Source organism: Amblyomma mixtum, chromosome 10 (genome assembly GCF_055824585.1).
Source record: "Amblyomma mixtum isolate Tamu chromosome 10, ASM5582458v1, whole genome shotgun sequence".
NCBI classification, from domain to species: domain Eukaryota; kingdom Metazoa; phylum Arthropoda; class Arachnida; order Ixodida; family Ixodidae; genus Amblyomma; species Amblyomma mixtum.
The window spans coordinates 112,399,665-112,426,824 of record NC_143021.1 but is presented as its reverse complement, the minus strand read 5'-3'; the positions used below and the strand labels follow the sequence as shown (position 1 = coordinate 112,426,824).

At 49.0% G+C, this 27,160-nt stretch overlaps 1 protein-coding gene and 2 pseudogenes across 1 annotated transcript in view; 2 read left to right on the top strand and 1 right to left on the bottom strand.

Annotated features, from left to right (window-relative positions):
- Positions 1–12,502, top strand: part of LOC149326696 (neprilysin-1-like) — a 45,495-nt gene extending 32,993 nt beyond the window's left edge. The window contains exons 6-8 of the mRNA XM_089562506.1: positions 6,391–6,561; positions 11,325–11,709; positions 12,084–12,502. Coding sequence (XP_089418632.1) covers positions 6,391–6,561; positions 11,325–11,709; positions 12,084–12,502 — 975 coding nt within the window. The remainder of the gene's footprint in view (positions 1–6,390; positions 6,562–11,324; positions 11,710–12,083) is intronic.
- Positions 12,503–18,801: 6,299 nt separating this feature from the next.
- LOC149326695 (uncharacterized) lies at positions 18,802–21,720 on the top strand (annotated as a pseudogene).
- Positions 21,721–24,732: 3,012 nt separating this feature from the next.
- LOC149326694 (uncharacterized) lies at positions 24,733–26,175 on the bottom strand (annotated as a pseudogene).
- Positions 26,176–27,160: the final 985 nt, after the last annotated feature.

The window sequence follows — 27,160 nt, the reverse complement described above, 5'->3', positions numbered from 1 at the left end:
AAACAGTCCGCAAATTCTGCCAAGAGGCCCGACAGAAGATCCCTCTGAACCGACGGCAAGGCAGGATTTATTCTGACTGACTGAAGAACGTGATGTGGGCCAGCATACTCCGGAGAGGGTCTTCCCACGGTGCACAAACCTGGAACCTCAGCAACGTCGTGGAGGAAGGCAATAGCCATGCCTTTGGCCAGGTGCTGATATTCGTTGGCAAAGTTAGTCAGGAGGACGTGGGTGCGGCCGTCACGTAGTTGGACGAGACCTCTTGCAACGGCAAGTCCCCGCTTAAGCAGCAGTGGACTATGGCTGTCCGCTAGGCCCTCGTAGTCATGAAAGAGGTCGTTCCGCACGAGCACCAGAACACTGCACCGCGGCGGCACCGTGACGTCGTTCTCGACAATGCGCAGAGCGTTGCTGCAGGGATCGCGGGAGTCAAAGCGCGCCACGGCCTGTTTGGTCGAGAACGTGACACGTGCCTCCTGAAAGTCAATCACAGCGCCGTTCGACTGCAGGAAGTCGATCCCCAGAATCAAGTCTCTGGAACACTCGGGGAGTACGACAAATTCACCAACGTACGTAAAACCACTAATCCCAACTCTAGCCGTGCACTTGCCCACAGGGGAAATTAGGTGGCCACCAGCGGTGCGAATGGGGGTCCCCGTCCGCGGTGTCAGAACCTTCTTAAGTTCTCCAGCGAAGGCACGGCTCATAACAGAGTAATCAGCACCAGTATCGAGCAGCGCGGTAATGTCAGTGCCATCAATTGTCACACGCAAATCGGATGCAGCGTATCTGATACTGTCGCTGCCTCTCTCTGTCCGGGTATCGTCGGCTCGAGGGTTCCGCGATGGAGGATCTTGACACGTCCCGACGTCAGCGGCCTTGCCTCCAGAGGTCGCTGGTGTTAGTTTTCCCGACGCGGACTCGGCGAGCGACGGCCAGCAGAGCTACTCTGGAGGCCAGGGCTGGAAGAGCGATAACGGAGAGGCGAAGGGGAACGGGACTCGCGCCTTCCAGAGTAGGCAGGGTTCTGGCGTGCCCAGAGATGCTGTGCAATCTCATGCGGTCGTTCGCCGTTCTGAGGGCAGGGTGCGTCGGGATGGAAACCGCGAAGGCCCACTTGGCGGTACGGACAGGCGCGGTAGAGGTGACCAGGCTCCCCACAGTGGTAGCAGAGAGGCCTGCGGTCCGGTGTACGCCACAAATCCGACTTGCGAGGGCGTGGCCCAGCTGTAGCAGATGCGGTTGCAGAATACGTGGCGATGTTACTCGCGGAGGTCGACGGGGTCACACCGTAGCCAGGCACGCTTGCGTGACATGTGCCGATGTTGCTCACGCCAGGCGTTGGGGTAATGGGACCGTAGCCTGTCGTGCGACGTACAACAGATGCGTACGTGGGTCGGTCATCGAACCGGGATGGCGCTTCGGGGACAGGTGGTGCCTGCGCAGCCTGTCGCACCTCGTCCCTGACAACTTCGGACAGCGCTGCCAGCGGCGCAGGTGCAACCTGAGGCAGATGGATCCGTTGCAGTTCCTCCCGGACAACGGAGCGAATTAGTTCACGCAAGGTGTCTGCACTGCCGCCGAGACACGACGAAAAGCCTTCGGGCACCATGCAGTTGATGTCCCGGTTGTACTGGCGGGCCCGTTGTTGCAGCGTCGTCTCCATCGTGGTCGCCTCGGTTAGAAATTCCGCCACCGTGCGGGGTGGGCTGCGCACGAGGCCCGCGAACAGCTCCTGCTTAACCCCACGTATGAGATGGCGCAGCTTCTTCTCCTCTGTCATGTTGGGGTCGGCGCGCTTGAAAAGACGGGTCATGTCTTCGGTGTACATGCGCACGCTTTCGTTCGTGCGCTGATTTCGGGAGTGCAGCGCAGCTTCGGCCTTCTCCCGGCGGTCAGCGTTGGGGAACGTAGCCAGGAGACTCCGGCAAAACGTCTCCCAGGTGGGAAGTGTAGCCTCGTGGTTTTCAAACCACGTCCGAGCAGACTCTTCCAGGGCAAAGTAGACGTTATTCAGCTTGCGCTCGTCGCACCAGCCGTTGTAGCGTGCGACCCGCTCGAACGTCTCCAGCCAATCCTCAGCGTCTTCGAACACGTCACCGTGAAAAGATGGCGGTGTTCGCGGTGGGTGGCAAAGGATCGGCGCCAGGGGCCTGGTGTCAGCGGCCATGGCAGTTGGACTCGACGGTAGAGGCTGGATCGGCGGCTGGGTCCTGGTGTCAGTGGCCATGTCAGTTGGACTCGGCGGTCGAGGCTGCGTCGTCCTTGTTGGCGGGGGAAGGGGCCCAAATTCAGGCGACTCTCCGCGGAGACGGCGGCTGGGTCGCTGGTGAACCGGTGTGAGGTCCGTAGTGACGCTGTACGGAGTTTGCAGGTCGGGAAGCGTACCCAGCACTGCTCCACCAAACTGTAGCGTGCGACGCCAAAAAGAACACCCGCGCAGAGACGAAAAAACCTGCGGCGGTCCCCTAGTGGTTCGAGCGCGCGCGAGAGAGCCAACTAACTTCTTCCTCTTCTAGCGCATGCGCTACTTCTGTCTCTTCTTCGAATGCATGTATCAATATTTACTCAGAGTATTAAAATTCTAGGATGGAAGGGTGTCAGACATGGCGCCACGATCTCGCCGATGCTGTTGACCGCCTGTTTAGAGAAAGTATTCCGAGGCCTGGATTGGGAGCAGTTTGGTATAAGGGTTAAGTAACCCAGGGGATGAAATGCAAAGCATTATAAATGAGTTAGGCATGTAGAGCAGAACGGTGGGTCTAAAAACTAATATGGAGAAAACCGAAGTAATTTTCGACAGCCTCGGAAGCGAACAGCAGTTTACAATTCGCAGCTAGGGGCTGGTAGTGGTAAGGGAATTCGTCTACTTAGGGCAGATAGTGCTCGCACATCCGAATCGCGAGAGCGAAGCAACCAGAAGAATTTGAATGGGGTGGAGCACATATGGCAGAATATTTCAGACCATGAATGGCCGTTTAAAAGCATACAACAGCTGTATCTTACCGGTATTCACATATTTGGCAGAAACGTGGAGGCCAACGAAGAGGGTCCAAATTAAACTGAGGACGAGGACGGGGTCTAGTTGGTTGTACATGATGCATGCGCACAACCAGCCCAAGGAAAATTGTGGGCAGACACGATGTACCAGCCCTGTTCACAGCGCCTAAAAAACTTTCAGCACTGTGTATAAAAGTGAACAGGGAAGATGAGGCCTCCTTTGACCCCTTTTGCAGCATCAAGCACGAGAACCGCTTTGTGGATTCCGATGCCGACGTCGTCTACTGCATACGATTGGCCTGCGGCATGCAGTACGTGAGGCAAAGAAGTAGATGTGTCAACGAAAGGTTGAGGGAGAACGACTGCAAGTGCGGACTAATTAATCACGCGGGGAAGTTGGCTACACATTGTCATAGTTGAAAAGACTGTAGACCTCTATTCGAAAGCAATTTAGTTGTAGCCCACTCAAGTAAGAAAACTGAAAAAAGATAATCGAAGGAGAGCAGAAAGTTGGGCTAGTTGGTTAATATGTATACTGAAAAAATTTCGCACAAACACAAGGACTAAGCAGGGACAAACACAAGGACGAGCACTACTCACAACTGATGTTTTATTCCAAAAACATGCGCATATAAATAGGAAAAACAAAACAAACCACACCAAGCTATCACCAAGAACAGTACCCGAGTGATTTGGCCAAAAAACGAAACTCCCTATCAGAGAAGCGGACGGAAGTCTGGCTGATGCATTTATCTCCACTGATACGCATATAAAAGGCTTCCATGAGCTTCCGCACAAGTTGATCCCTATGCCTGAACAGAATTGTTGTCTTGTCAAAGAGCGGTTTGCATTGCATCTTCTTATCGCTCGCACCACAAGTGCGGCAATGTTTTGGGAGGTTGTCAAGGGAATCTCCCCTGAGTAATATTCGGTGTTCTCCTAATCTTCCGTTGACGCATCGCCCGATTTGGCCGATGTGCACTGCACCACAGGATAGCGGCAACTTATACACAACTCCCATGGCACAAGGAACGAACGGGGCTGTGTGTTTGATACTGCACTCATTTTTTTTCTTCCTTTCCTTCTGCCGCCTTCTTTCTTCCGGCTGCTCATCTGAGAACAGATTGATGAAAACTTTCTAGGGGCGGAAAACACTACAGGAACGTTGTAACCAGCCTTGTCGGTAACGCGTTACAAATAACGGCGTTACCGGTAACGCGTTACTTTTTTCGGTAACTTAGTAACGTACTCATTACCATTTCAGAACTGTAACGGGTAACGTACTTACGTTAACATTTTCCGGTAACGTGAGGTGTCACGTTACTAGTTACTTTTTATTTCAATTGTTCCCCTCCACCTCTTTTTTGAGAATAAAAAACGGCGAAAATGATGTAGCAAATACACAATATCGATAGGTGCTGTCGACGACCCTGGTTGCGGCTCGCATGCATGCTAGAAAACAACTGCCCTTGACGACGCACTCAACTAAAAAAAAGCACGAACACGCATTCACACACTTGTCTTCACCCCCAAACCACTCACACACACACACAACTCTCTAAAGAGTGGACGCATGCCGAGCCACCAATGGGGCATTTGCAGAAATCTGTAAGTCAGTTTCCCCGTAAGCTTGTTTTCCAACCGAAAGGTCTCTTTCACAGGCGACACTCTCACATTCTTGGTGGAAGCAGTTCCCTCTTCTGAGCAAACTCAGGAATGTCGCCAGTTTACTTCAAGATGGCCCCAAGAGAGCCATCGAAAGAGTACAACGGTACAGCACAGAAAAGGAGATTGATGTCAACCAGCTGTAGCACCACCCAGTTTTCGTCTATTGGCGTACAATTCCCTCGTCGGTCCGTTACTACAATATGCATTTGGGACCCTTCCACGTTAACAAACATTCAGAAATTAAAGCGAATACAGCATAAAGTAGCTAGATTTGTTTTTAACTCATATGGCCGTTACCCCGCGTCGTTACCCCGGGTTACCCAGCCGTTACCCCGGGTTACCCCGCGTCGTTGAGCGCAATCGTGTTTGCCGATTAAACATTTTCTTCCAGCTCATAAAACGTCATTATGAAGTTTATAATTTTAATTATCTTTCTTACTCCTCAAGGTATAACACAAGACAAAGGCATGTACTAACAATAACCTCTTTGAACGTGCGAAATAACTGCTTTAAATATTTTTTTTTTCGTGGAAAATTACTGATTGGAACAAACTTAATAGCGAGACTGTTAATCATCATTCTTTACTGTGTGTAGTGGCAAGCGGCTTAATGCGCCGCTTGCCACTAGGCGTGTAATGACGGGAGATGTGAGAATTTAGTGCCCCACCACTGCGCTTAAGAATTAATGGTCATGCTCTGCAAGAGCTTTCTTGAATGTGCTAGCAAGCAGTTTACCACAGTAATGACTGTTTGGCTATTTTTCTAGCTACTGCAGACATCAACCCTCCTTTATTAACTCATAACTTCTGCTCAACCGCCGTCTTGTTGACACCTCGTTATTCTTCTTTTGTGGCTTTTATTCCGAACAGTGGCGTGTTTGAGACACGCCAAGGAAGTTCCCGTTTTGCCTGGTGGCGCGAGGCTGATGTAATTCAGCGACGCGCGAAGGTATAATAGGGGAGCGCACGGCAGCTTTCCATGACGTCAACGGAGCCGGAGTTTGTTTACGTCAACCACCTTCTGTTCGCTCAAGCTATTTAGGATGGCGTCGTGGAAAGACCCACCGCATGAAGGAATGACCGAACTAAGGAGAGGCAGTTACGTCACATTTTCTGAAGCCGGCTCCCCCCCCCCCCTTCCTTACTTGGCCGCCGTCTCAGCGCGCTTGCATATGCTCAGCAGACAATTCAGCTGTGCCCAGCTTTACTATTGGCTGCCCCGGCGGCCAAAGACTTCCAGTAGTCGTTGGGAAAGCGCGTGACTTCCGGTATGCTTTCTGGCGTGCAACTAGAATCTCAAGTAACACTTGTTGCTGGGCTAGTTGGTGCATTATTCTTCGTACAAAAGCTAGTGCAAAACACGACACACACACTAGCGCGTTGTCCTGTCTACCTTTCTTGTGTGTGTCGTGTTTTGCGCTAGCTTTGGTACATAGAATCGCAAGGGCATTTCCCGGGTTCTCCTGCCTCCATGTTCAACCGCCACTATTGCTGCCTTGTCGCACAGACTTCCATCAGGTAACACTGCACTCGTCGTGGCTATGCAATAAAGAAAAAAACATGTCGTGCATATAAGGTTCCTCGCTTCCAAAGAGACATTTCTGGGTTCGAATCGGGCCCGTGGACCTTTTTTTTTTCCTGGGATTTTTCCGCTTGTGTGACGCAGAAAGACCACACACAGTAATGTGGGCAAATTAATCCGGAGTGTTTATTTGCCACACAGATGCTGGGCTGGGCAGCGCATCCGCTCCTCGCCTACCTCCGACTGGGCGGCGAAGTGGACGCCAAGAAGAACGCGCCTCCTTTCTGCCTGGCCGCCACCGAAGCCGTGCTGGGCGAGGCCGCCACGGCCCCCATTCTGGCCACGCACCTGCCCGAGAGGAACCGCTTGCAGGTGGGTGCTCCGCCAACGGCTTAGATTCAAAAATCTATTCACGAAGGCGCTGGAATGTATACAGTTTGGGGTGTTTAGCACTCAGAAAACGAATACTCTCACGCTAAGTGCCAGAAGAAGGCTATGAGGTTTAGAGTCTGGTTGCTGCTTATCAATACCTCACAAGTTATTTGCGCGGGGGCTGGTGCCTGTTTCTATGTTCGGCTAACGCGCAATAACAGCTTAAGAAAGAGGGTTGGGGTTTGATGCCCCAGCAGCTAGCGCCGACGAAGGCGAGAAACAAGTAGGAAGACGAAGCTGACGAAGTTCGGGTTTGCGCTTCCGAACGCCGGCCTGCTGACCAGCACCGCTGGAACAAGGACTGTCGCCGTCCATACTAACTGTGCGAGTACCCACGTTACACTTGGTGGAGGTGCTGCTTGTTCTCCCCTGGACGTACGCCACTATTCCCCGGCTACAAGGCTCTACCACGACGTCCGACACCCCGGCCCAACTTGCCCAGCCTGTCCCCACCGCTGTCATCTGTCCAGTGCCGTCCGTCAACGCGACCCTACGGTCTTTTGCGGCACCGACGACACCGACGCAGAAGGCTGGTTGGCCTCCTACGAACGCGTGAGTGCTTGCAACAAGTCGGATGATGTTAAGCTCACGAACGTCATCTTCTACTTGACTGATGTCGCCAACTTGTGGTTTCCCAACCACGAAGCGGATTTTACTACGTGGGCGGCTCTAAAAACCAGCCTAACTGACGTCTTCAGCCGGGGCGGCTGAAGACGTCAGTCAGGCTGTCCGAAAACTTTGTGCCGAACAACGTCTGCGCAGTCGTGCCCAGCAGAACGGCGAGAATTTCACCAGCTATATCGAGGATGTCGTTGACTTATGTAAGCGGCTCAATCCATCTATGAGTGAGGCTGACAAAATTCGACACATTCTGAAAAGGATTGAGGACGATGTGTTTCAAATGTTGGTGTCTAAAGATCCTCAAACCGTCTCCGACGTCGTCTCTTACTGTCAGAGCTACGACGAGCTCCGCAAACAACGACATGTCACCCGCCGCACCATTTGCCCGGACGACACCCTTTCGAGCTTGGCAGTAGGCGGTCCTGCCCACGATCGTCCGACACTTCTTCAGTACATGAAGCAGCTTGTGCGGGAGGAGGTCGCTCGTCAATTATCGCTGGTTACCTGCCAAACCGCTCCAACGCCATCGTTGTTGCCTTCTATTCAGCGTGTCATCCAGGAGCAGGTAGCTGAGGTCCTGCCGCCCACTAATCCACCCCCTGTGGTCACTGCACCGTTGACATATGCTGAAGCAGTCGCCCAGCCACGACCTCAGCCGGTTGTGCCTGCTTATGAGCAACCTGTCGCCGTTTACCCTCAGTAGCAGCTCGTCCCTGCACTGCCACTCACTTACCATCCTCTGCCTCGAACCGGTCCCCGCCCTATGAATCCGAGGCGCACCCCAGATGACCACCCCATTTTCTATGCCCGCGGTCTCGCTGGTCATGTGGCCCGCTGGTGCCGCACGCGCGGATCCGGTTCTCACGACTACGCGCGCCCGCCGACGTACGACGTTCCGTTGCCTTCCGTCCCTGTCTCTTCTCCTCTGCCTCCTCAGAATCCCTCTCCGTCTCGCTCCGACTCCTACAATCGAAGCCATCGGTCGCCGTCTCCCCGACGCCGTTCGATCTCTCCTATGCGCCGCCGGTCACCACCCCTCCAAGCGGAAAACTAGGCGCCGCAGTTCCGGAGGCAAGAACTGCGCCGTCGACGACCGTCTCAAGCCTTATCACCGCTCCTATGAACGTTACTGAAGTGATCGTTGAAGGTGTTACTGTTGACGCGCTTATTGACACTGTTTTGCCGTGTCCATCATTAGTCGCAACTTGTGTCGCAATAAAAAAAGTAATGACGCCGCTTTCTGACCTTTCGCTTCGCACCGCGAGCGCTGACCCCATTCGCCCTCTGGCAGCGTGCACTGCCCGCCTCGTAATCCAAGGCCTCTCCTACACGATGGAGTTCTTCGTTCTCACCCGTTCCTCTCGTGACATCATCCTCGGGTGGGACGTTCTGTCCGCGCATCACGCCATCACTTTATGTGCACGTGCTCAAATTGATTTGTCACCGCTGTGTGATGCTCTCCTGGACGCCTCCCCTGTTACCGCCGCGCCTATTCTCGACGCTGACGTCGTCGACGTGCCAGCTTTCTCTTCGGTTCTCGTGCCGCTGACTTGTTCTGCCCTCTCTGACGCTACAGTCCTTTATTCACCCTCTCCTTCTTGTGCGCACCGCAAATCTGTCATGCTCCCTCATGCCGTGCTCACACTTTCTGGTGGTTGTGGCGCCCTGTACGTCGCGAACCCGTTGCCTTTCTCCACCACTTTACTTCCGGGAGAGTCGCTTCGCACGGTTGATGTCATCGATCTCGACGACGCTTCTCCTGTCCTTGATGACCCTGACGCCCATGACATCAACGCCCTCACTCCTCCCGCCGACGTCGCCGACCCGTCCTCCCCGGATATGTTTTCCCGTTCTGTCGATGCCGCTCTACCACCTCCCCAACGCGCCCAACTCATCGCTTTGCTGCAGCGCTTCCGCCCGTCCTTCGACTCTCCTCAAGCACCGTTGGGTCGTGCCACAGCGTTCGCCACCATATCGACACTGGCACACATGGACCCTTGCGCCAACGCCCCTACCGCGTCTCTTCCGCCGAGCGCCGCATCATTGTTGAACAGGTGAACGACATGCTACACCGCGGAGTGATCCAGCCATGAATACTGAGCATTCTGCCGCCATGTGAATACCTGGTTCTAGATAGCAGTAAAATGTCAATCTTGGAAGAAAACTGGTCCAGCAGGAGAGCAATTTCATCTTTTTTGCCATTGACAGAGCGTGTATTGATATGGAGAGCCGATTGGCAAGATGCGTATTGAAAATTGAATTCATAAGGTAAAGAAAGCTGAATGGTACGGCAAAACAGCGCTGACGGACAGGACGGGAGAAGACGAGACAGACACATGCGCATGTGTCTGTCTCATCTTGCGTCCCGTCCGTCAGCGCTGTTTTGCCGTACCATTCAACATGAACCAATCAGCCCGACACAGCCCTCTCCTTAAAGAAAGCTCTTGATAATCCATTCTGTACTTGAAGTTATATACATGTATTACTCGTTATCAACGTGCACTACTGCGCTCTCCGCGTTCCCCGAAACAATTTTGTCCACGTCACGCTCATTTGTTGTCTGTACGGCTGGAATGCCATCAGCCTGCTTCGCGAAAATCCTGCCGTTGAGTGACCAAACAGATTTCCAACCATTTTCATGTTTTTTTCTTGACTGACACAGCAAGAAGTCTTCAGTGTGAGACATAAATGCTCGTCAACGTAAACGGGGGCCGAGTTCGAAGAACCGAGGTCATCGTTGGAAAGTCGCATTTTTTTAGCTTTTTGCAAAGCATTATCACGTTTAGCCCGCGACCGGAACTGAACGGCAATGTTCGTTTCCTCGGGATTTCTTGTGGGAAAGCGATCACAGATCACTCAACATTCGCAGATCATACCTAGAGAGCGCAGTGGCGCAGCGGTTAAGCGATGCGCCGCAGCTCTGCTAGTTGGCTGTTTCTGTCACAGCCACCGGCAGGGATTGTGTAATCCATGCTGCTCTTTCCGGCAGCCTCTCGCTACCGATCGATGATTTGACTGCCACCTGCCACTGTGGTAAGTTTGGTCACACTCCGGTGAGCAGGTTGTGGTGACTCCCCAAGGTTACGTGGCACCCTCCTCCCATTGCTTATAGCTGGCGCGAGGCTCCCCCGAATTTACCCGAGCTTCCACCCATTGGCTGCTGCGTGGGCAACGCTCCTCCGAACTAACCCGAGCTTAGCCGAGTAACTCGGGTAAGCTCGGATTAGTTCGGAACACGAGATTTTTGCTTATGATTGGTATGTCTAGATTAATGATTTCGCACCAATAACACCGCTGGTTACACTCTAGACAAACGGCGTCCTGGATTTTGTGGCCAAGGGCAATTCGGGTAAGCTCGGGTTAATTCGGTACACAAAATTCTTGCGAGAGCAAAAAATAACTGCGCAAAAGGACGGGACAAGGGAAAGAGAACCACACGGGACAAACGCAGACTGACAACTGATTTATTCCACCGACTCCTCTTTCCTTCAGCAGCAAAGCACATACGCACCAACCACAAAAAAAAGCCACACTCATCTCGTGGAATCAAGGAACTCCAACTCCTCGCGGTACAGGTGTACTGAAGCATCGCTAACACATTTGTCAGGCCCTAATCTCGCGATTTCCAAGGCTTCGATAATTTCCCGTTCTTTCTTATCCCTCGAGCGTCCGATAACCTTAGTGCTATCAAAAAGCGGATTACAATCTTTGTCATCATGCTAGAAAGTGTGACAATGCTTAGGCAGATCCTGCCCCCTTGAATCATCTAAGGAATTTGCATGCTCTAATAATCTAATGTTGACGCAGCGGCCAGTTTGCCCGATGTAGACCCTACCACACCATCCTTGCCAGCACCCTTCCTTGCTGCTGAAGGAAAGAGGAGTCGGTGGAATAAATCAGTTCTCAGTCTGCGTTTGTCCCGTGTGGTTCTCTTTCTCTTGTCCCGTCCTTTTGCGCAGTTATTTTTTGCTCTCATAATGTCGTACCAACTATCCCCTCACCGCACTCTTGAAAATTCTTGCTCTTGATTGGTACGTCTGGATTAGTGATTCGCTCCAATAAGAGCGCTGGTTACACTGTAGGTAAACGACGTCCTGGATTCCGTGGCCAAGAGCTTCTCCCAGTTGATGAGGGCTTCTACCAGCGCCCTCAGCCTCGGCCATGACAGCGACCTAGATCCCTCGAGAAACGTCACCCTTTCGCTGTGGCCCAAGGTGGCCACCCGAGTGCAGCTGGAGCGCTCGTACTCCGCCATGCCGGGGCTATCGCCCGGCGCCTCCTTCCTGGACAGCTGGCTCACCCTCGCCCCCGCAGCAGCCCACTTGGCCAAGAGAGCGGCGCTCGCCGGTGGCTCACCGATGGGGCCGCTGGGCTTCACACCCTTCGCATGGCATCACCGCTACGAGGCGGGAGACCCCGGGGTCCTTCTGCCAGTCTGGCTCATTTTCCCTCCCATTTATGGCCCCGGTAAGGCAGTCCGATTTCGCTATCATCCATCCTGGGTCGGAGGGCAATCGTTCGCACATATCGCTCATCTGCCGGTCAGGCGATGTCTTTTCAATTACTTTCTTCTATTCCGAAGAAACTGCCGTTTTGGAGTACTCGTAATGTCGTACATTGCTGGTTTCCTCTTCATGTGACGTGGAACCCAAGCGCAAGGAAAGAAACGGAAAGCTCGTCCAGCTTTCGTCCCCCGAAACCTGGTGCTCGCTCTCCACTTCTCGCCGACTGCAGATTTCAGGCTGAACACGTTATGCTTGCACACATCTTATTCGTTATCAGGCACTGCGTTATTGAGCAAGAGTGAAAAAATGTTTTCATCTCAAGTGATCGGCCTGCAGGTCTGCCGCCAGCCGTGGCCTTCGGAGGCGTGGGAGCGCTGTACGCGACTCTTCTGGCCGACGGCCTGGCCGTCGAACTGCTGGACAGCCTGGTCAAGAGCAGTCACTACGCGTCGTCGCCCTCACTCTGCTCCACAAAGCAGGAGCCGTGGCTGCGGCGCGCCATCGGCGTCGAGGCTGCCTGGCGGGCACTTCGCAGGACGCCCGCCCCCGAGGTCGGCGGAAACCTCCTGGGGCTGGAGGAATTCTCGGGCGCAAAGCTCTTCTTCCTCTCCGCTTGCCTGCAGCTGTGCGACGCGCCACTGTCCAGGCGCGCCGAGTGCAATTTCGCGGTGCGCCAGTCGGACGCGTTCGCCAGCGTCTTCGGCTGCGCCGAAGGCACGCGCATGAACCCGAAGGACAAGTGCAGGCCCTGGTGACGGCTCCTTTTGTCGAGCGGATCGATGTTTGGTTTACTCATTGTAATATGTGTGTGTTTATATATTCCTTTATTAAGCAACTTGTGCAACTATACGAATAAATGCGCCACTCCGAGTGTCCTTCCTTGCAACATTGTGATTTTCTTGGCTTGTAGCTTAAGCCCTTATTAAGTTACACGGGGATGGCCGTGCACATACACCACGAAATACCAGATCATAGTATAGTTACCTAAACGTTCAGGAACATAGTTCACCTGGCTGCCTTTTACTACTGAATGAAACGATAAAATCGTGCTCGTAAAAGGCAAAGCAGACCTGAAGTGCACTGCTGAGAAGTACTTGAAGCTGGGTTTGTTGGTGCGTATTCGTGAAAGACATGAGAGCGCAAAACAGCAACACGGACGAGTAAGGGAACAGGACGAGCGCTGCTTTTGCTCCACATGCACTTCTCCAAGTGCACTGCTCCACATGTTGGATTGTGTGACACTAAGCATTGTATGTAAACAGCCACGATAATCATCATAATAAGCCTGACTACGCCCGCTGTAGGGCAAAGGCCGCTTCCATGTCTCTTTAATTAAGGTATGTCGCCACCATTGAAAAATCGTTTTTTTGTAAAAATGACATTTTTTCTTTTTTATATTTCGTGAATCCCCAAACATTCAAAAATCTTTTGCAGCAAGAATGATGTTCGTATCTTATTTTGTTCAAAAGATATAGCCAACTTTCGAACAGGTGGTGAACAGTTCTGAAACCGAAACTGATGTGGTTTGGTAACAGAAAATGATAACTCAGCTTTAATCAGCGGCGTATATTGAAAATTTTCTGTTTTGTTTTACTCTGATATGTAAAAGATTATTGAAAGGGAATTTGTAATGCTTCGGTTTTTTTAAACATTGCTTTAAATTTCCGCAAGGCGGGTGCAAGACGCTACAAGTATGGCTACAAGCGTCTCAGTTGTTTACTTTGCGCGCACTTGACGCTATCGCTTTGAATGCTACCGGATTCGTCCTTCAATTATGGCAGCAGAAGTACAGCAGGTATTTTGAGGGAAGCAGGCATCGAATCTGGCCACCACACTCTCGTAGCATGATGCACCAGTGACCATTACCGTGTGATGAAGGCCCAGGGTCAATCAACGGGCGAGGCAAAATATCTCAGCAAGAAAAGACGGGCAGCAACAAATGCCAAAAGAGAGCTCGTGTCAGCTAAGGAGGGCCCTAGCTATGAACCTGGAGGATTTTAACTTTCTAGGGCATGATGACGTGTTTCTACAAGGATTGAAAAACTTTATTCTTTTTTTTCTCAAAACTTTATTTCTCGCACTTTCGTGTTGCGCAAACAATGATAACTTCCAAATGAATACATATTTTTCAATGAAACTTTGCACGCTAGTTCCTTTGTTACTAGCCTGTGCAATGAACTAGGATAAATGAAATCGAATGGAGAGTTTTGATATAATCATGTTTTATGTCAAGAAATTAAGGTAGGCAAAAATGACACATTTTTTTGTTTTCTTTAGCATTTTTGCTATAACTTTTTTCTCAACTATCGGATGGCAAAGATCCTAGTTGGTTGCACAGTATGGTTAGTTGGCTAACTATGTGCCGAAAAGTTTACAATTCGTGCTCTTCATTCACTAGTTATGACTGTTTGCATAACAGCCATGTTTGGGCAATTTTTTGTGAATAATAATTGCCAGCATGGCTTTTTTCACTCTTATTTGCTTTTGAATATCATATAAAGTGGTGCTTTATAAGGTAAATGTGAAATAAAAATTTACTGGTCAAAATTTTAAAAAATTTTGAAAAAGGTGGCCTCACACTTTTAACCCTGTCCTTTGCCAGTTGCGGCCACCATCTCCCCGCAAACTTCATCTCATCCGCCCACATTCTGCCCCCCCCCCCCCCCCCTGCTACGCTTGCCGTCTCTTGGAATCCAATCCGCTGCTTTTAAGATCAGCGGTTACCTTGCCTTCGTATTTCATGCCTTGCCAAAGCCCATTTTTCTTCCTCTTAATTTCGACTAGGATGTCATTAATTCGCGTTTGTTCCCTCACCCACTCCGCCCGTTTGCGATCTCTTAACGTTACAATTATCATTTTTCTTTCCATAGCTCACTGCGCTGTCCTTAAATTAAGCTATACGCTCGGTGTTAGCCTCCACGTTTCTGTCCCATAGGTGAGTACCGTTAAGATACAGCTTTTGTAAACTTTCCCCTTGAGGGATCTTGGTAAACTGCCATTAATGATCTGAAGAACCTGCCATATGCGCTCCACCCCATTCATATCCTTCTAGTTATTAAGGCGACGGCCTTTAATGTCTCATCGTTGTAAGCAGCAGTTATCGACAGAAACGTCACGCTTTTCAATTGGTCGAAACAGCCATGACGTCACAGTGCGTGAATTTCAAACGGGGCCAATTGTACTTTGGCTAGTAACCATGCAACCAACTGAAGGGATCGTATAGTGATGCTCCAAATCAGTGGGACTGAGCTTAGTTAATTGCTTAATTACCTAATTAGCCTCATTAACTTTCTAGTCAGGCCATATAAATAAATAAAACCGAGTAGGAAATTGGTCGAGCTCGGGTATCAAACCCCGGTCATCGGAGTGCGAGACGAGCATGCTTTCCACTCCGCCGTGCCAGCTCGATGGTTTGGAATGAACAAAGGCGCGTCTAGTGAATACGGTGCCTTTGTTCACTCCCATCCTCCTCCTTTCCCTTCCGGCGAGGTTTAGATGTCCACCTTGAGAGACACATTTCTTTTCCTGAAAAACCAATTTACCGACGAGCGAGGCGTAGAACCGAATGGGCAATGGCGTTCTCTGGACTCCCTGGCAGCGTTGCAAGATGCTGTCCCGTTCCACTCTTAGAGGCGAAGCTTAACATCTTAACCGTACATCAGTGACAACACTTTAAGTCAAAAAATTGCCTCCCCCTGAATTTTGACGGGTGTTCACCGAGATATGTGAGACAGTTACTGCGTAATTTCCTTTCCTCAAATACAAGTTTCATTTTCTTCATTACGGGCACTCTTTGTCTCCTTTCACTCCCACTTCTTCCCTTCCTGTACGGTGCGGTTCAGGTGTCCACCGAGATGACAGAGAATTACTGCGCCATTTCCTTTCCTCAAAAAGCGTTGCGTTCAAAGTAGTAGTAGTAGTAGTAAAAACATTTAGTTATTTTTTTTTCGAAAGGAAGAGTTAGCGAGTAGGGGGATGGGGATAGATAGATGTGGAGCTACAGTGGTCGGTCTTCCCTAGTCCAGGATACCGTTGGCCTCCGCCGCTGCCTTGGCCCTCGTCACCAGCATAAGCTGAGTGCTCGGGTCGGAGTCAGCCAGGAGGGCCTCCCACTGCTCTAGACTAGGGCTATTTACCTTTGGTAGTAAAGGGCTTTTTTCGCAGCCCCAGGTGGCGTGGTACGTTGTGGCGTAGCCTCCACACCACACGCACTCTTTCGCGTATCTGTTCGGCCACATTTTGTGATACATGGCTCTGCTTGGGTAGGTGTCTGTTTGTAGTCGTCTGAGCGTGGTGGCCTGCTCTCTGTCGAGGATATCCGCCGGAGCCGAGTACTTCTTGCGCGCTCCCAACAACGCCTTCATTGCCTCCCCGTAAGATTCTGGCGTGCTAAAGGGTTCCACCGGCAAACCCGCCCTCCGGTTCGTGAACCCTCGGACAACGGTGTCTGCCATGAGATTTCCCTCAACCCCAGTGTCAGGGACCCAAATGATGGTGTGTTGAATGTTTGTGTTGTTTGATCCATGTCTGTGTTGTTTTTGTTCGAAGAGGATACTCGCGGCTTTTCGGCCGATCCTTCCATCTCTGTACGAGCCTGAGAATCCGTGGCTATCCAGTAACTCAGTCCCTGCCGATTGGCTCCAGTCAGGGCTAGAGCTATGGCGATCTCTTCCGCTGCTTGTGTTGTCCTTGTGCGCACTGATGCACCAGTAACTATATTCCCATTGGCGTTCACTACTGCTACCGCCCTAGCGTTTTCCTTCGTTCTGTACTTGGACGCGTCAACATACAGAACCATCTGTTTCTTCTTTAGGAACCTGTCCAACTCCAATGATCTCGCCGCCCGTCTTCCTTCGTGGTTCTTCGGGTCCATGTTTCTGGGCACTGGTTTAACCAAGAAAGTGCTCCTAATTTAAAGTGTTTATTGGATGTGTTCCGTGAAGTTACGAGGACCATCTGGACACCAATTTTATCTCTGTGAGTAGAATATTTTTCCACTTACGGGACATTAAAATCTTGAGGCGGCGAGAGCCACGCTACACCTAACGCCGACGTAGCGTCGGCCGTGGCCGAAGCAGGAGACGCATGGGCTTCGCTGGCCCTACCGGGGCTGAGCAGCCTCGACGGCGGTATGGCATCAGCATCGACTGCGGCACACATTACGGCCCCGGTTATTGAAAATAACCCGGGTACGGACCAGCCCCAAGCCATGGAGCTTGCAAGCACCAACAACGCTGGAGCTACGAGGGGACCGCAAGAACAACCAAGAGTCTACCCAGTCAACGAGACCCCGTGGCGAGTGATGAAGGAATTAGTGGAGCGCAGAGCCCAGAAGGATAGGAAAGCTACCGGTCAGGCAAGTACACCTTCGGAGGCAAACAAGACTCCAGTGAGAACGAGCGAGCCACAGCAGCAGAAACCTGGGACGCCGGGACCGAACGCCATGGTCCCGAACGCGCCACCGGCGTCCGCTGCAAACAACCAACTGAAGACACTCCCTGGTAACAGGCGAGATTTCGTACAGCTCCCGAAAGGAGGATACAAAATCGTATTCCGACCGAAGAGCCACAACCTAAGAGTGGGAGATTTCAAGCCCAGCGATTACATACAAGCCCTGGTGAAAGAATGCAACCTAGTATACATCGGCGACATGCTTGTCGCGGTGAAAGCTATCTCAAACATAATAATAGTCCGGACGCCAGATGGTGCGAAGGCAGAAGCTCTGCAAAAGACGAGGAAGTTGTGCCTCGGAGACAAACAATTCGAGTTCAATGCCTACTGCTCCACGGCGGAGGGAACTATCCGGGGTGTGGTGCATGGAGTGATGGCCGGCACCACGCAAGAGATCCTAATGAACCACATCCAAGTAGCAACGCCGGGAATTCGTGCAGTCTACGCAAGAATGCTCGGGAAGTCAGAGTCAGCGCTCATCGCGTTCGACGGACCGAGGTTGCCCAAGACAGTCGCAGTGATGGGAGGACTTTACAGAGTTTACCCTTACCAACCTACGAAGCAGGTGTGCTTGAGATGCCACCTGCAGGGGCACCGATCAGTCGTCTGCCCGGAACCAGAACCCATTCCGCAGTGTCCTAGATGCAAACGTGCCAACGTCGACGGACACGAGTGTGGGGAGCCCAGGTGTGAGTGGTGCGGCGAAGCTCACGCCACGGGCGATATAGGATGTAAGAGACGTTTCAAAGGGCAAGGCATCGCGCCGAACGGGTGGTGGCGTTCTGTGGACCCCCTGGCAGCGCTACAACACGCTGTCGCGTTCCACTCCTAAAGGTGAAGCTTAAGCGTCATTAATTAGCAGTTAATTAGTATGCAGGCATTAATCACTAATCAACCATTAATTAGTGATTTGTCATATCGCTTAGTAATAGGTACTCAATTATATGTGACGCCACCAGTGCCACAGAAGCAGCGAAAGTGGTTCGGAAAACGCTTTCGCCTCTACACACTTTAGACAGTCAAAGTGCCCCCTGAATTTTTTTCCCTGTCATGATCCGGATCAGCAGTCACTACCTGCCCTAAGTAGACATATTCTCTTACTGCTTCAAGCACCTTATTACCCATTGCTTACTGCTCTTTCGTTGCTGGACTGTTGAACATTGCTTTGCTTTTCTGCGGGTTAATTTTAAGACTTACCTATGAGAAGATATGTGGCAGGTGCGCTGCACTCTCTCGCGCGCACGAGAGAAGAGGAGGACGTAGAGAGAATACAGATCGGCTCGACCGTATTCTGCGTGTACTGCTTCTTAATTTGTAATTAACCCTTCTTACGATACACTCCGGTGACGAGGCGCCCCGCCTTGAAGAATTTGAGGAAGCGATGTCCATCCTGCGGAGCATTACAAATCGTTCAAGTAAAACTCTAGTTTGGGCGAGTTGGTTCATGTTTGCGCCATTACCAGTTTTTCTTTCAAACAAATCGTTCGTGAATGTAATCCTCGCACGTCATCGCTTTCGCCGTCAAGTCCAGGCTCCAGGAGAGACAACCGATGAGTAGTCGCTGTCCGTCACAGCCTTGTCGGCGACCGCTGTGTTTGGGAACATGGCGGACGATATGGTCAGGGACCAGCTGGTGGAGAAGACGTCGAGTTGCCATCTGCGTGAGCGCCTACTCATGGAAGGCTCCTCCTTGACTCTGTCGCGCGCCGTGCTCCTTGCTCGACAGTGCGAGCAAGCTTCCCGTGAAGCCAGGGAATAGACCGATTTCAAAAAGTAAACAACGCATGCGCGAGTACACCTGAAGTTGCCCCACCGCCATGCTTGTTGTAGTGCAGACGGGGCGCCGTGGTATTCTAGCCGCTGTAGCCGTGGCTGCTGCGACGTTTCAACGCATGATTCCACGGCTAAGGCTGATTAGCAGTCTGTTGTGTGGGATGTACGCCGGAGCTTCTAATCATCGGTATCGCTTCTAATGTAAGTATTCAACGTATTAGCATGTTTTGATAAAGCACTTTGGAGAGGAAACTTGCTCCACACCGCCTTGTCTGCTACCGTATTCGCATCTTTTTTCAATGTAATCTTGCTTTTTGTTTCTTCATTAGCCCCTTAGAAAAAAAAAGAAGCTGCCCACCTGGGAGTCTCTGCGAAACATGATAAAAGGGTCGATACAGTATGTTCAGTGAAAACCACCGCGGAAATATTCAAGGGCCCCTCTGTGTCAACACGCTTGAGTAAACTGCACAGGTATCGCACCAGTCAACGGTTGCGGAGCCTGACCGCCTTCATATTGTGGTTGGCCTGCAGTCATTCGATAATAAATAAAATAAGATTGGAGCTGTTTGGAGTTTTAGGTCGGTGACCGAGCACGCGAAGGCTTGCGTTGTTTCCTGTATATTGGCAATGCGGAGTTCGTTTCGAAAACTGTTAACTGCGCGAAATGCAAATTTGAGAACAACAACCACTGTAATATGAGCCTGGGTGACAGTGAATGACTGCTCAAAGAACATTTAGTGTGCACTAGCTGTGCCGTCGTCATGAAACGGCTCGCCAACTGTCAAGCGCGACTGCGAGTTCGCACCTGTGTGTAGATGTGCATGATTTATCTCGGACGTTCATGGCAGCACAGTCTAGCGACTCAGCTGTTTTTATACAACATTCTAAATGTTCTGACAGGGCTCTTGAACTGTGCAGACAGCTTGCGACAGCTTTGTGGGTTCAATCTTTTTTCTGTGCAGGCCAACGTCAAACCAGATATGGCTGGACCCAGCGAGATAAACCAGCAGGAATGGACTCGCGAAATGAGGTCACTGAACCAGATTTTTGCAAAACAGCGCAGGCATGAAATTCAGGGTGCAGACGGCCGAAATGAACTCCTACTTAAATTAATTAACGTAAATTAAATGCACGAAATAACAAAATAAAGCTCCAATTAAGGTTGCCTTTTCGAAACAAACCATAATAAAATCAGAACAAATGGTGCCTTTGTAAATTGCGTTCGGTAGCATTGATCGAAACATAGTGGGCAAAAACCTAATTTTTCAGTGCGTGGCATTTTGCTTTTTTCAATGATGTCTCGTTATCAGGGGCCATAGTTACTTGGGCCACAGTGACTCCCACACTTCTTCATAGCATGTCATCCAAACAACGGCGGTTTGATGCATCCTTGCTTCTGTGTTTATTATGCAGATACATTGAAAAAAAAGGAGCACGGAAACAAAGAGAAGATGGCCTGGGCCTGTTTGCCTGGCCACCTACACAAGCTCGAATTTTCCACCAGCGCATCTCCAGCAACTATTGTGCGTGCTGAAGTGCTGGCATCTATGTCCACACACAAGCATTGTACAAAGTGAGCACTGAAATCTCAAAATTTGACGGTAAAGTGATCACTGGCCATTGCTCATGTGTTGCAGGAAAGGGAGGGGTGAGTAAGCATGTTTCCTGTGTGCTGTATGGCCTCATGCATATTGCACAGCAAGACCTGCGTAGCGTACCAGAAGCGGACTCATGTACAGAGACAGAACGCCAATGGTACCATCCAAGGAACACAAGAGCAATAAGTGGGCAGATCAGCAACCTGGTGTTCAGCAAAAACACAAAATAAAGGATTAGTCCTGCTGTAAGCCACCACAAAAAACCAATGGAGTATTCATCTCTTGGGAGCGAAAATTTAAATGTCCGCACCACACAACTGGTAAATTTGCATGCAAAGCTTAAAGTAAGCGGCCTTCACTGCTTTGCTGATGTGTTAGAGGCGAACGATTTTTTACTTGTCCGACAAGAGAGAACTGTGGAGTCAGACACAGCCACAGCGGTTAAATTGCCCTCCCACTGGTTGGAATGGGTGAAAGAGCCTCCTTCAGCCTTATACACACGCGAGGAGGTGACAGCAATTGAGGTAGCCACCCGGCTGCAAAGTGCAAGTCCCCTGTGGCACTCCAACAGGGAAGGCCTCATCATAGCCTCAATTGCACACAGGGTTTATACATGGGTACACACCTGCAAAACAAATATGGGACCCCATGATGCCCGGTCTGTAACTAGTGCAGTCATGGGTAAAAAACCACGTGTTACCTACGCAATGAAAAGAGGGCTGCTACTTGAAGCTGAGGCACGAACAGCTTTTATCAGCAAGAATAACAACCATGCTGACATCGGTGTCAGAGAATGTGGCCTTTTTCTTTCATGCCACCAGCCATTTCTGGGTGCAAGTCCAGACGGCATTGTTTCCTGTGGCTGCCGCGAAGTTCGCCTCCTTGAGATCAAAATCCCAATGGATGGGGAGGCATTTAGAAAGCGTGAACTGCGTCATGGGCATCCGGAGCCCACAAGCAAGTACTACACGCAAGTGCAAATGCAAATGGATGTGGTTGCCGTTAAGTCATGCGTGCTGTTTGTTTACAGCAAAGAGAAGTGCCTGCAGGTTACACTGCTCTTCAGTGAACACTTTTTCATTGAATTAGTGGACCCTTGCTCATATTTCATTAAGATGTACTTGCTGCAGTTCATTTCAAACACACGCTGAAACAAATCTCTTGAAAGAATTGCATCAGTGCCCATGTGTTGTATGTGCCTGCTACAAACAAAGGCCTAAACTCATCCTAAACTCACATGAAAAAGCAATCTCTCACCGTACAGAAGGGTTGATTTAAACAGAAAAGGACTCATGTTACTATTTATTTGAGTAAAAGAAAAGTTGTAAAGTGCGAGGTTCAATGTCCTAAAGCCATGGCCTCCAGATTGAATTAGTCGTCCTTCAACAGGCTCTGACATTGCATAGCACATGTACATGTCTTGTATGTCTCCATCAATACATGGCCGCAATGGGTTAAACACAGGCTCCCTGGGATCAGTAGCCGAGCACCTTAACCACTGATTTTCTCCTTTATCACATGCAGCAATGAGTGTTGTGAAAGGTATTAAAGTAGCTATGACAGTTTGCATAGTGAGGTTTAGGCTCCTCTGTGTGCTCTAAAAAAAGCTTTTTAGGCGACTCTTGGGAATTACTGAAGTCTGGTGTGCATTTTTAGCTGCTGATAACTACCAGGAGAAATGCATCATATCATTTGCTTTCTGGGGAAACAAATGGTCTGTGCCTTTTGATATTTGTGTTATTTTCATTGCTCTAGTCATGTTTATGAGTTTAGCATTTCGTTTTTCAGTGTATATTGTGATTAACAGGTGCATAAAAAGCAGTGAATTTTGTGGTTTGTTCAAAATCACTCAAGAACTCTTGGTATTCAGGGAACAGTATTGCATAAGAATACCTAGAAGCAGTTGTTATTCGTAACTAAGATGCATAATTTTTTACGCAAATTTGTTTGTGCAATGCATGCTGATACATGTACAGGTGCCGTGAAAAGTAAAGGGAAGGCAATATTTACGAAAAAAGTTTAATTATTGGCCCCTCAATTCATGCATACTTGAATACATATGTGCAGCCTAATTGTGATTTTGTGAATTGCACTGTGCACCAACAAGCATGGACTACTATGCTTTATTTAAAGGAATTAGTTTTTTTGACAAAGTCGCCTTCCATTTACTTTTGACGGCGAGTGTACAAATAGAAAAACTACTGTGAGATGCATGAAACAATTTGTATCACTGGAAAAATGTTAAGTTTGTGGCTGTATTTATGTGCATTTTACTACTTTTTTGTCTTATTCAGAGTTCTATTACATATGCCTAAAAAACTGACGAGTATTGTCTGTTTTGAAGTGTTATAAAATAAAACTGCATGTTCAATGCAGTTGGGTACTGCCCGTGCACTGTGTCTCCAGTGCTTTGTTTTCAAAGCATATGTGCATTGTGTCAGTAGACAACAGTCAGCCAAGATGGTCCATTTGTGAATTAAGTTCCTTGTGTTGTGGTTACTAGAATAGTGAGCAGTAAACTACAAAATGTCCTGAAAAAGTACCAAGAGCTTTCTTCCAGGAAGTGGCCCGTAGACTTTGAGAATAGTGCAATCGAAGTGACTCTTGTGGACACAACAAAAGTAGGCTACAAAAGCAGAAAAGGGCAAATATCAGCAGTTGAGGTACACTGCTACAATTTATTGGCCAAAGCATCCTGGAAAACAAGAGCAGACGTAAACAACTTGCATGAAACTCAGCATATGTGACAAAAAGCAGTTAAAATGCACTTCTAGGGCACTCTGTAAAACAGTACAGAGAGTAGAGGTTATTAATCGTATGCATATATGCTCCAGAGGAATAACAGATGGTTGTTCAACAGCCCTCTGCGTGTCTAAACAGGAACTTGATAGTAGCAAACAGTTAAAAGAATGGGTTAACACCTGCTTCACAGCAGTATACACCACATACTCAATACTCCCATTTTGAGTGTATATCTCTCATGGCAATAATATTCAATAGCAAGGAAATAGGCAAAGTTCTCGTCATATTAAACATGAACATGTGCCTGAGAAAGCTGGTCCCGATAAAAAAACGCAGTGATCAGACTTTCATGCCGCATGCAAAGCGCTTTACAATTACCTACATTAACCGCCATGTAAAAAACTCACGCAACTGCATGCGGAATGGCTACCGACTCGTCTGTCCTATACTCTCGAGGTACTTGCACCACTAAATGTTACTTACTTTAGCAAAAACTGAATGCAAAATTGAAAAGTGTTTAAAAAAATATAATTTTAAGCAGCACAGTCATACCTTGTTAATATGAGCCCTTTGGTCCGATCAAAACTGTCCATAAATTAAGCCATTCATAAAGAATCAATAAAAAATAAAACATTCAGGACTGATTAAGGCCTCCTTCAGTACACTGCAGTGGAGAGTGAAGAGGAAATTAGACAAAATTTTGGGAGCTTCGAGTGCATTACCCTGGGCACCATTATTTTTTAAACAATGCTGTGCAGTTTGAAATGAGTGCTGGTGCAAGAAATGTGTTATCACGCCTTATATCATGATGATGTATCTGCTATTACAATAGTTCATGCCCTTTGAACTACTAGTACACATCTGTATCCAGTAGCCTAAAAGCAGCTTTGAGGCTACTAATTCATTGAATATGGCAAATAGTAAGGCCGCTTGGCAGTGCCAAGCAGGCAACAAGAAGAAAAAGGGCTGTGACAAGGGAATCAGCACTTTAGGACTGCCTTTCACTGATGTCTGTAGTCAATATACAGGAACAGCAACCCCTGATCGGGGCAGGCATGATTTTATTCTCGTCGCTATCTATACTAACACAACAAATATACACGGGTATAAGCATTGCGCACTTTCACTCTGCCCACTTTGGAGAACTTTTCATACGGACAAGGCATAAATATGAAATAGTGTGATCGGCAGAAGAAGTGTTCATATTAATAGTGGTCTCGTTAATTGACTACGGCTAACAGCTCATGCAGGTGGTGTCACCATCTTTAAGTGGGATGCACAGCACTATATTGTGAGCAAAAGTAAGTGATGAGCTGCTCTCGACAATAGGAGTGGTTGGTCAGGTGGCACCAGCATGCAGTTGGGTATATGCTGGCAGGAGTTACTTCGGCTCACAATAATAGCTCGTTACTGTACAGTAGTTAGAGTAAGGGCTCATCAACAAAGTTTGTTAGACGCGCACACACGTGCCAAACCTTAATGAGTTGGTCTGCCATGCTGTTGGGAAAAACTTGCGACAGGATTCGGAAGTTTTTCACCCTTCCAATCACTCTTTCCACACTTATGCGAAGGCTTGCTATGCGTCTTGTCTCTGCTTAATCTTCTTCCGACAGTTGTAGACGCACATTCATGAAGGGGGGGGGGGATGTTCAAGTGTAGCGAGCGCTGCTTGCACTCATCAGCTATCGCAAATCCCCTGTCGGCCATCAGACTGCGCCCAGATACAAACAAGTCAAGAACGCCACATGACTCTGTTAATGCCTTATCTGAGAGCCTTCCAGGTGCAAGATCTGAAACAAACATCACAAACTCATTGGGGCTACATACTATTAGGCCTTTCGCAGTGTTGTGCTTTTCGTAGAGCGAGTATGTTTCACTCTGAACCCTGAAGGATGAAGGGGTCTCTATTAATATCTCCGTGCAGTCCATGATGCCGTCAACTGTGTTGTATCCCTTTTCAGTGAACACTTCAGGCCGGTACTTGTCACAAACGGAGCGTTGCATTCATGTCGGCAGCTGCATTAGAAGTCCCAAAGGGTCATTTTAGCATTTTGGTTAATACATCATTTGACCATCTTCTAGAAATTTCTTGCGGTTTCTTCATACCAGACGCAACCTGTTGTTCAAGAAATCCAGCCAGGTGATCCATATCCGTGACAGTGTAGTCACTGACACTCCAAACCTATTAAAGGATTTCATTTTTCGGAGAATGTTTTCAAGAAGACATTACCACAAGTTGTTGTCTTGTAATATGGCAGCACATAAGCTCAAATTAAATGCACTTTCAATCATTTTTATTCATCCTCCAGCCAAACATGCATAATCACAAAACAACTTTGCGTCTGGCTGAAAATGGCACACATTCATTGAAACAGTACTAGTTGCTTCTTAAGTTCGCTTTTATCCAACATCATAAACAATCTTCCCATATTTCCTTCTTTCCCCCTGCTTTACTAGAGAAAGAATTCTATTCAGCAGTAACATTCCGCTCGGGTTTCATATGTTATACATAGGGGCAGTAAACGTGGCGACAGAGGTCACAAGTGCACTGCTTACCTGTAGGCTAGGTCAGTTTCATCAAGGCCCAGCCGCAGACGCATCGGCACAAGGATCAGCTGGGTCTTCAAAGGCAAAATAAACTTCCTGTTCTCACCTTCTGCATTAGACATTTGCCAGAAGTGTAGTTTCTTGACTTCCGACTCTAGGAAAATCCAAAAGGCATCGAGCCGTTCACTTGATGTGAAGGCTGTGTAGTACCTCAGCATTTTTGGGGCTTGAATCAGGGCTTCGTAAGTAAATTCACTTTTTTTGGCTTCAGCTTTCATGTGTTTAACTTCATTGTACAACATCGATAAGTCAATCTTCAGTAACCTGTTCTTTTGCTGCAATCGACTGTACGTTTTTGTTGCTTGAGCTTGTTCTTTCTGCGCCTTTGCTAGCTCTTTCGCAATTGCCTCAACCTCGTCTTTTAAACTGGCAACTTCATTTTGAAGCATTAATATTATGTCCTTTTGTTCAGCAATCTGGACAAGGGCACTTTGGTCGTCTTCTTGCCGGAAGCCGCAGCTGTGATCTCCACTTGCAGCATGTGAAGTTGTGCCATCGACGGCAGTGTGGCCAGCCTCATCTGTACCGGCAGGCTGCTCCACTTGTACTGCAGAAGTGTTCTGAGTGGGCTGATTGAAGCAAGGAGGGAAATAATATTTATTTGTGAAATAGTGTAGCAGTAAAAGAACAAGCGGGAAGGCTAAGAAAGTGAAATAGTAAACAAAAACTCGCACAAAATGAGTAGAAATGAACCAAAATCATGTGTACCAATGTCTGAGGCAAGATTACCTGACACTGCTGTTTATAAAATAATAACTACTCTTTCAAGAAAGGTCTAGGAGAGCGACACACAGATTCTGCAGCAGTACTTAGCACATTACGGGTTCATTCTGTGACTACTTCGAACTCAGTCCTATACATTTAAGTGTATTAACTTGAAACTAGCAAAAACCAGCGCAATAAACAAATGCAGACACCAAATGCTTCTCGGCTTATAGCTGGCTGCTATACCTTCATTCGCATCGACGGACGTCTCTTCAACACCTTTTGGTGGCTTTAGGGGAAAGACTGTGGACACTCAAATCATATAGGTCTTTTTTCCTGCTTTAAAGTGGGCCCCACAGACTCTGTGGCCTGATGTCGGAACAAACCGCGAAAATCAATGACCATGAAAACAGAATGACCATGCAGTCACAAGCCGTTTAATGTGTTTACTATGAGCCTTTTAAACAATACCAGTCGTGGCATTCATGCAGTAAGTAGGTCCTTTATCTTTAATTTTGAGTTTCCTGCCCCGAAGGT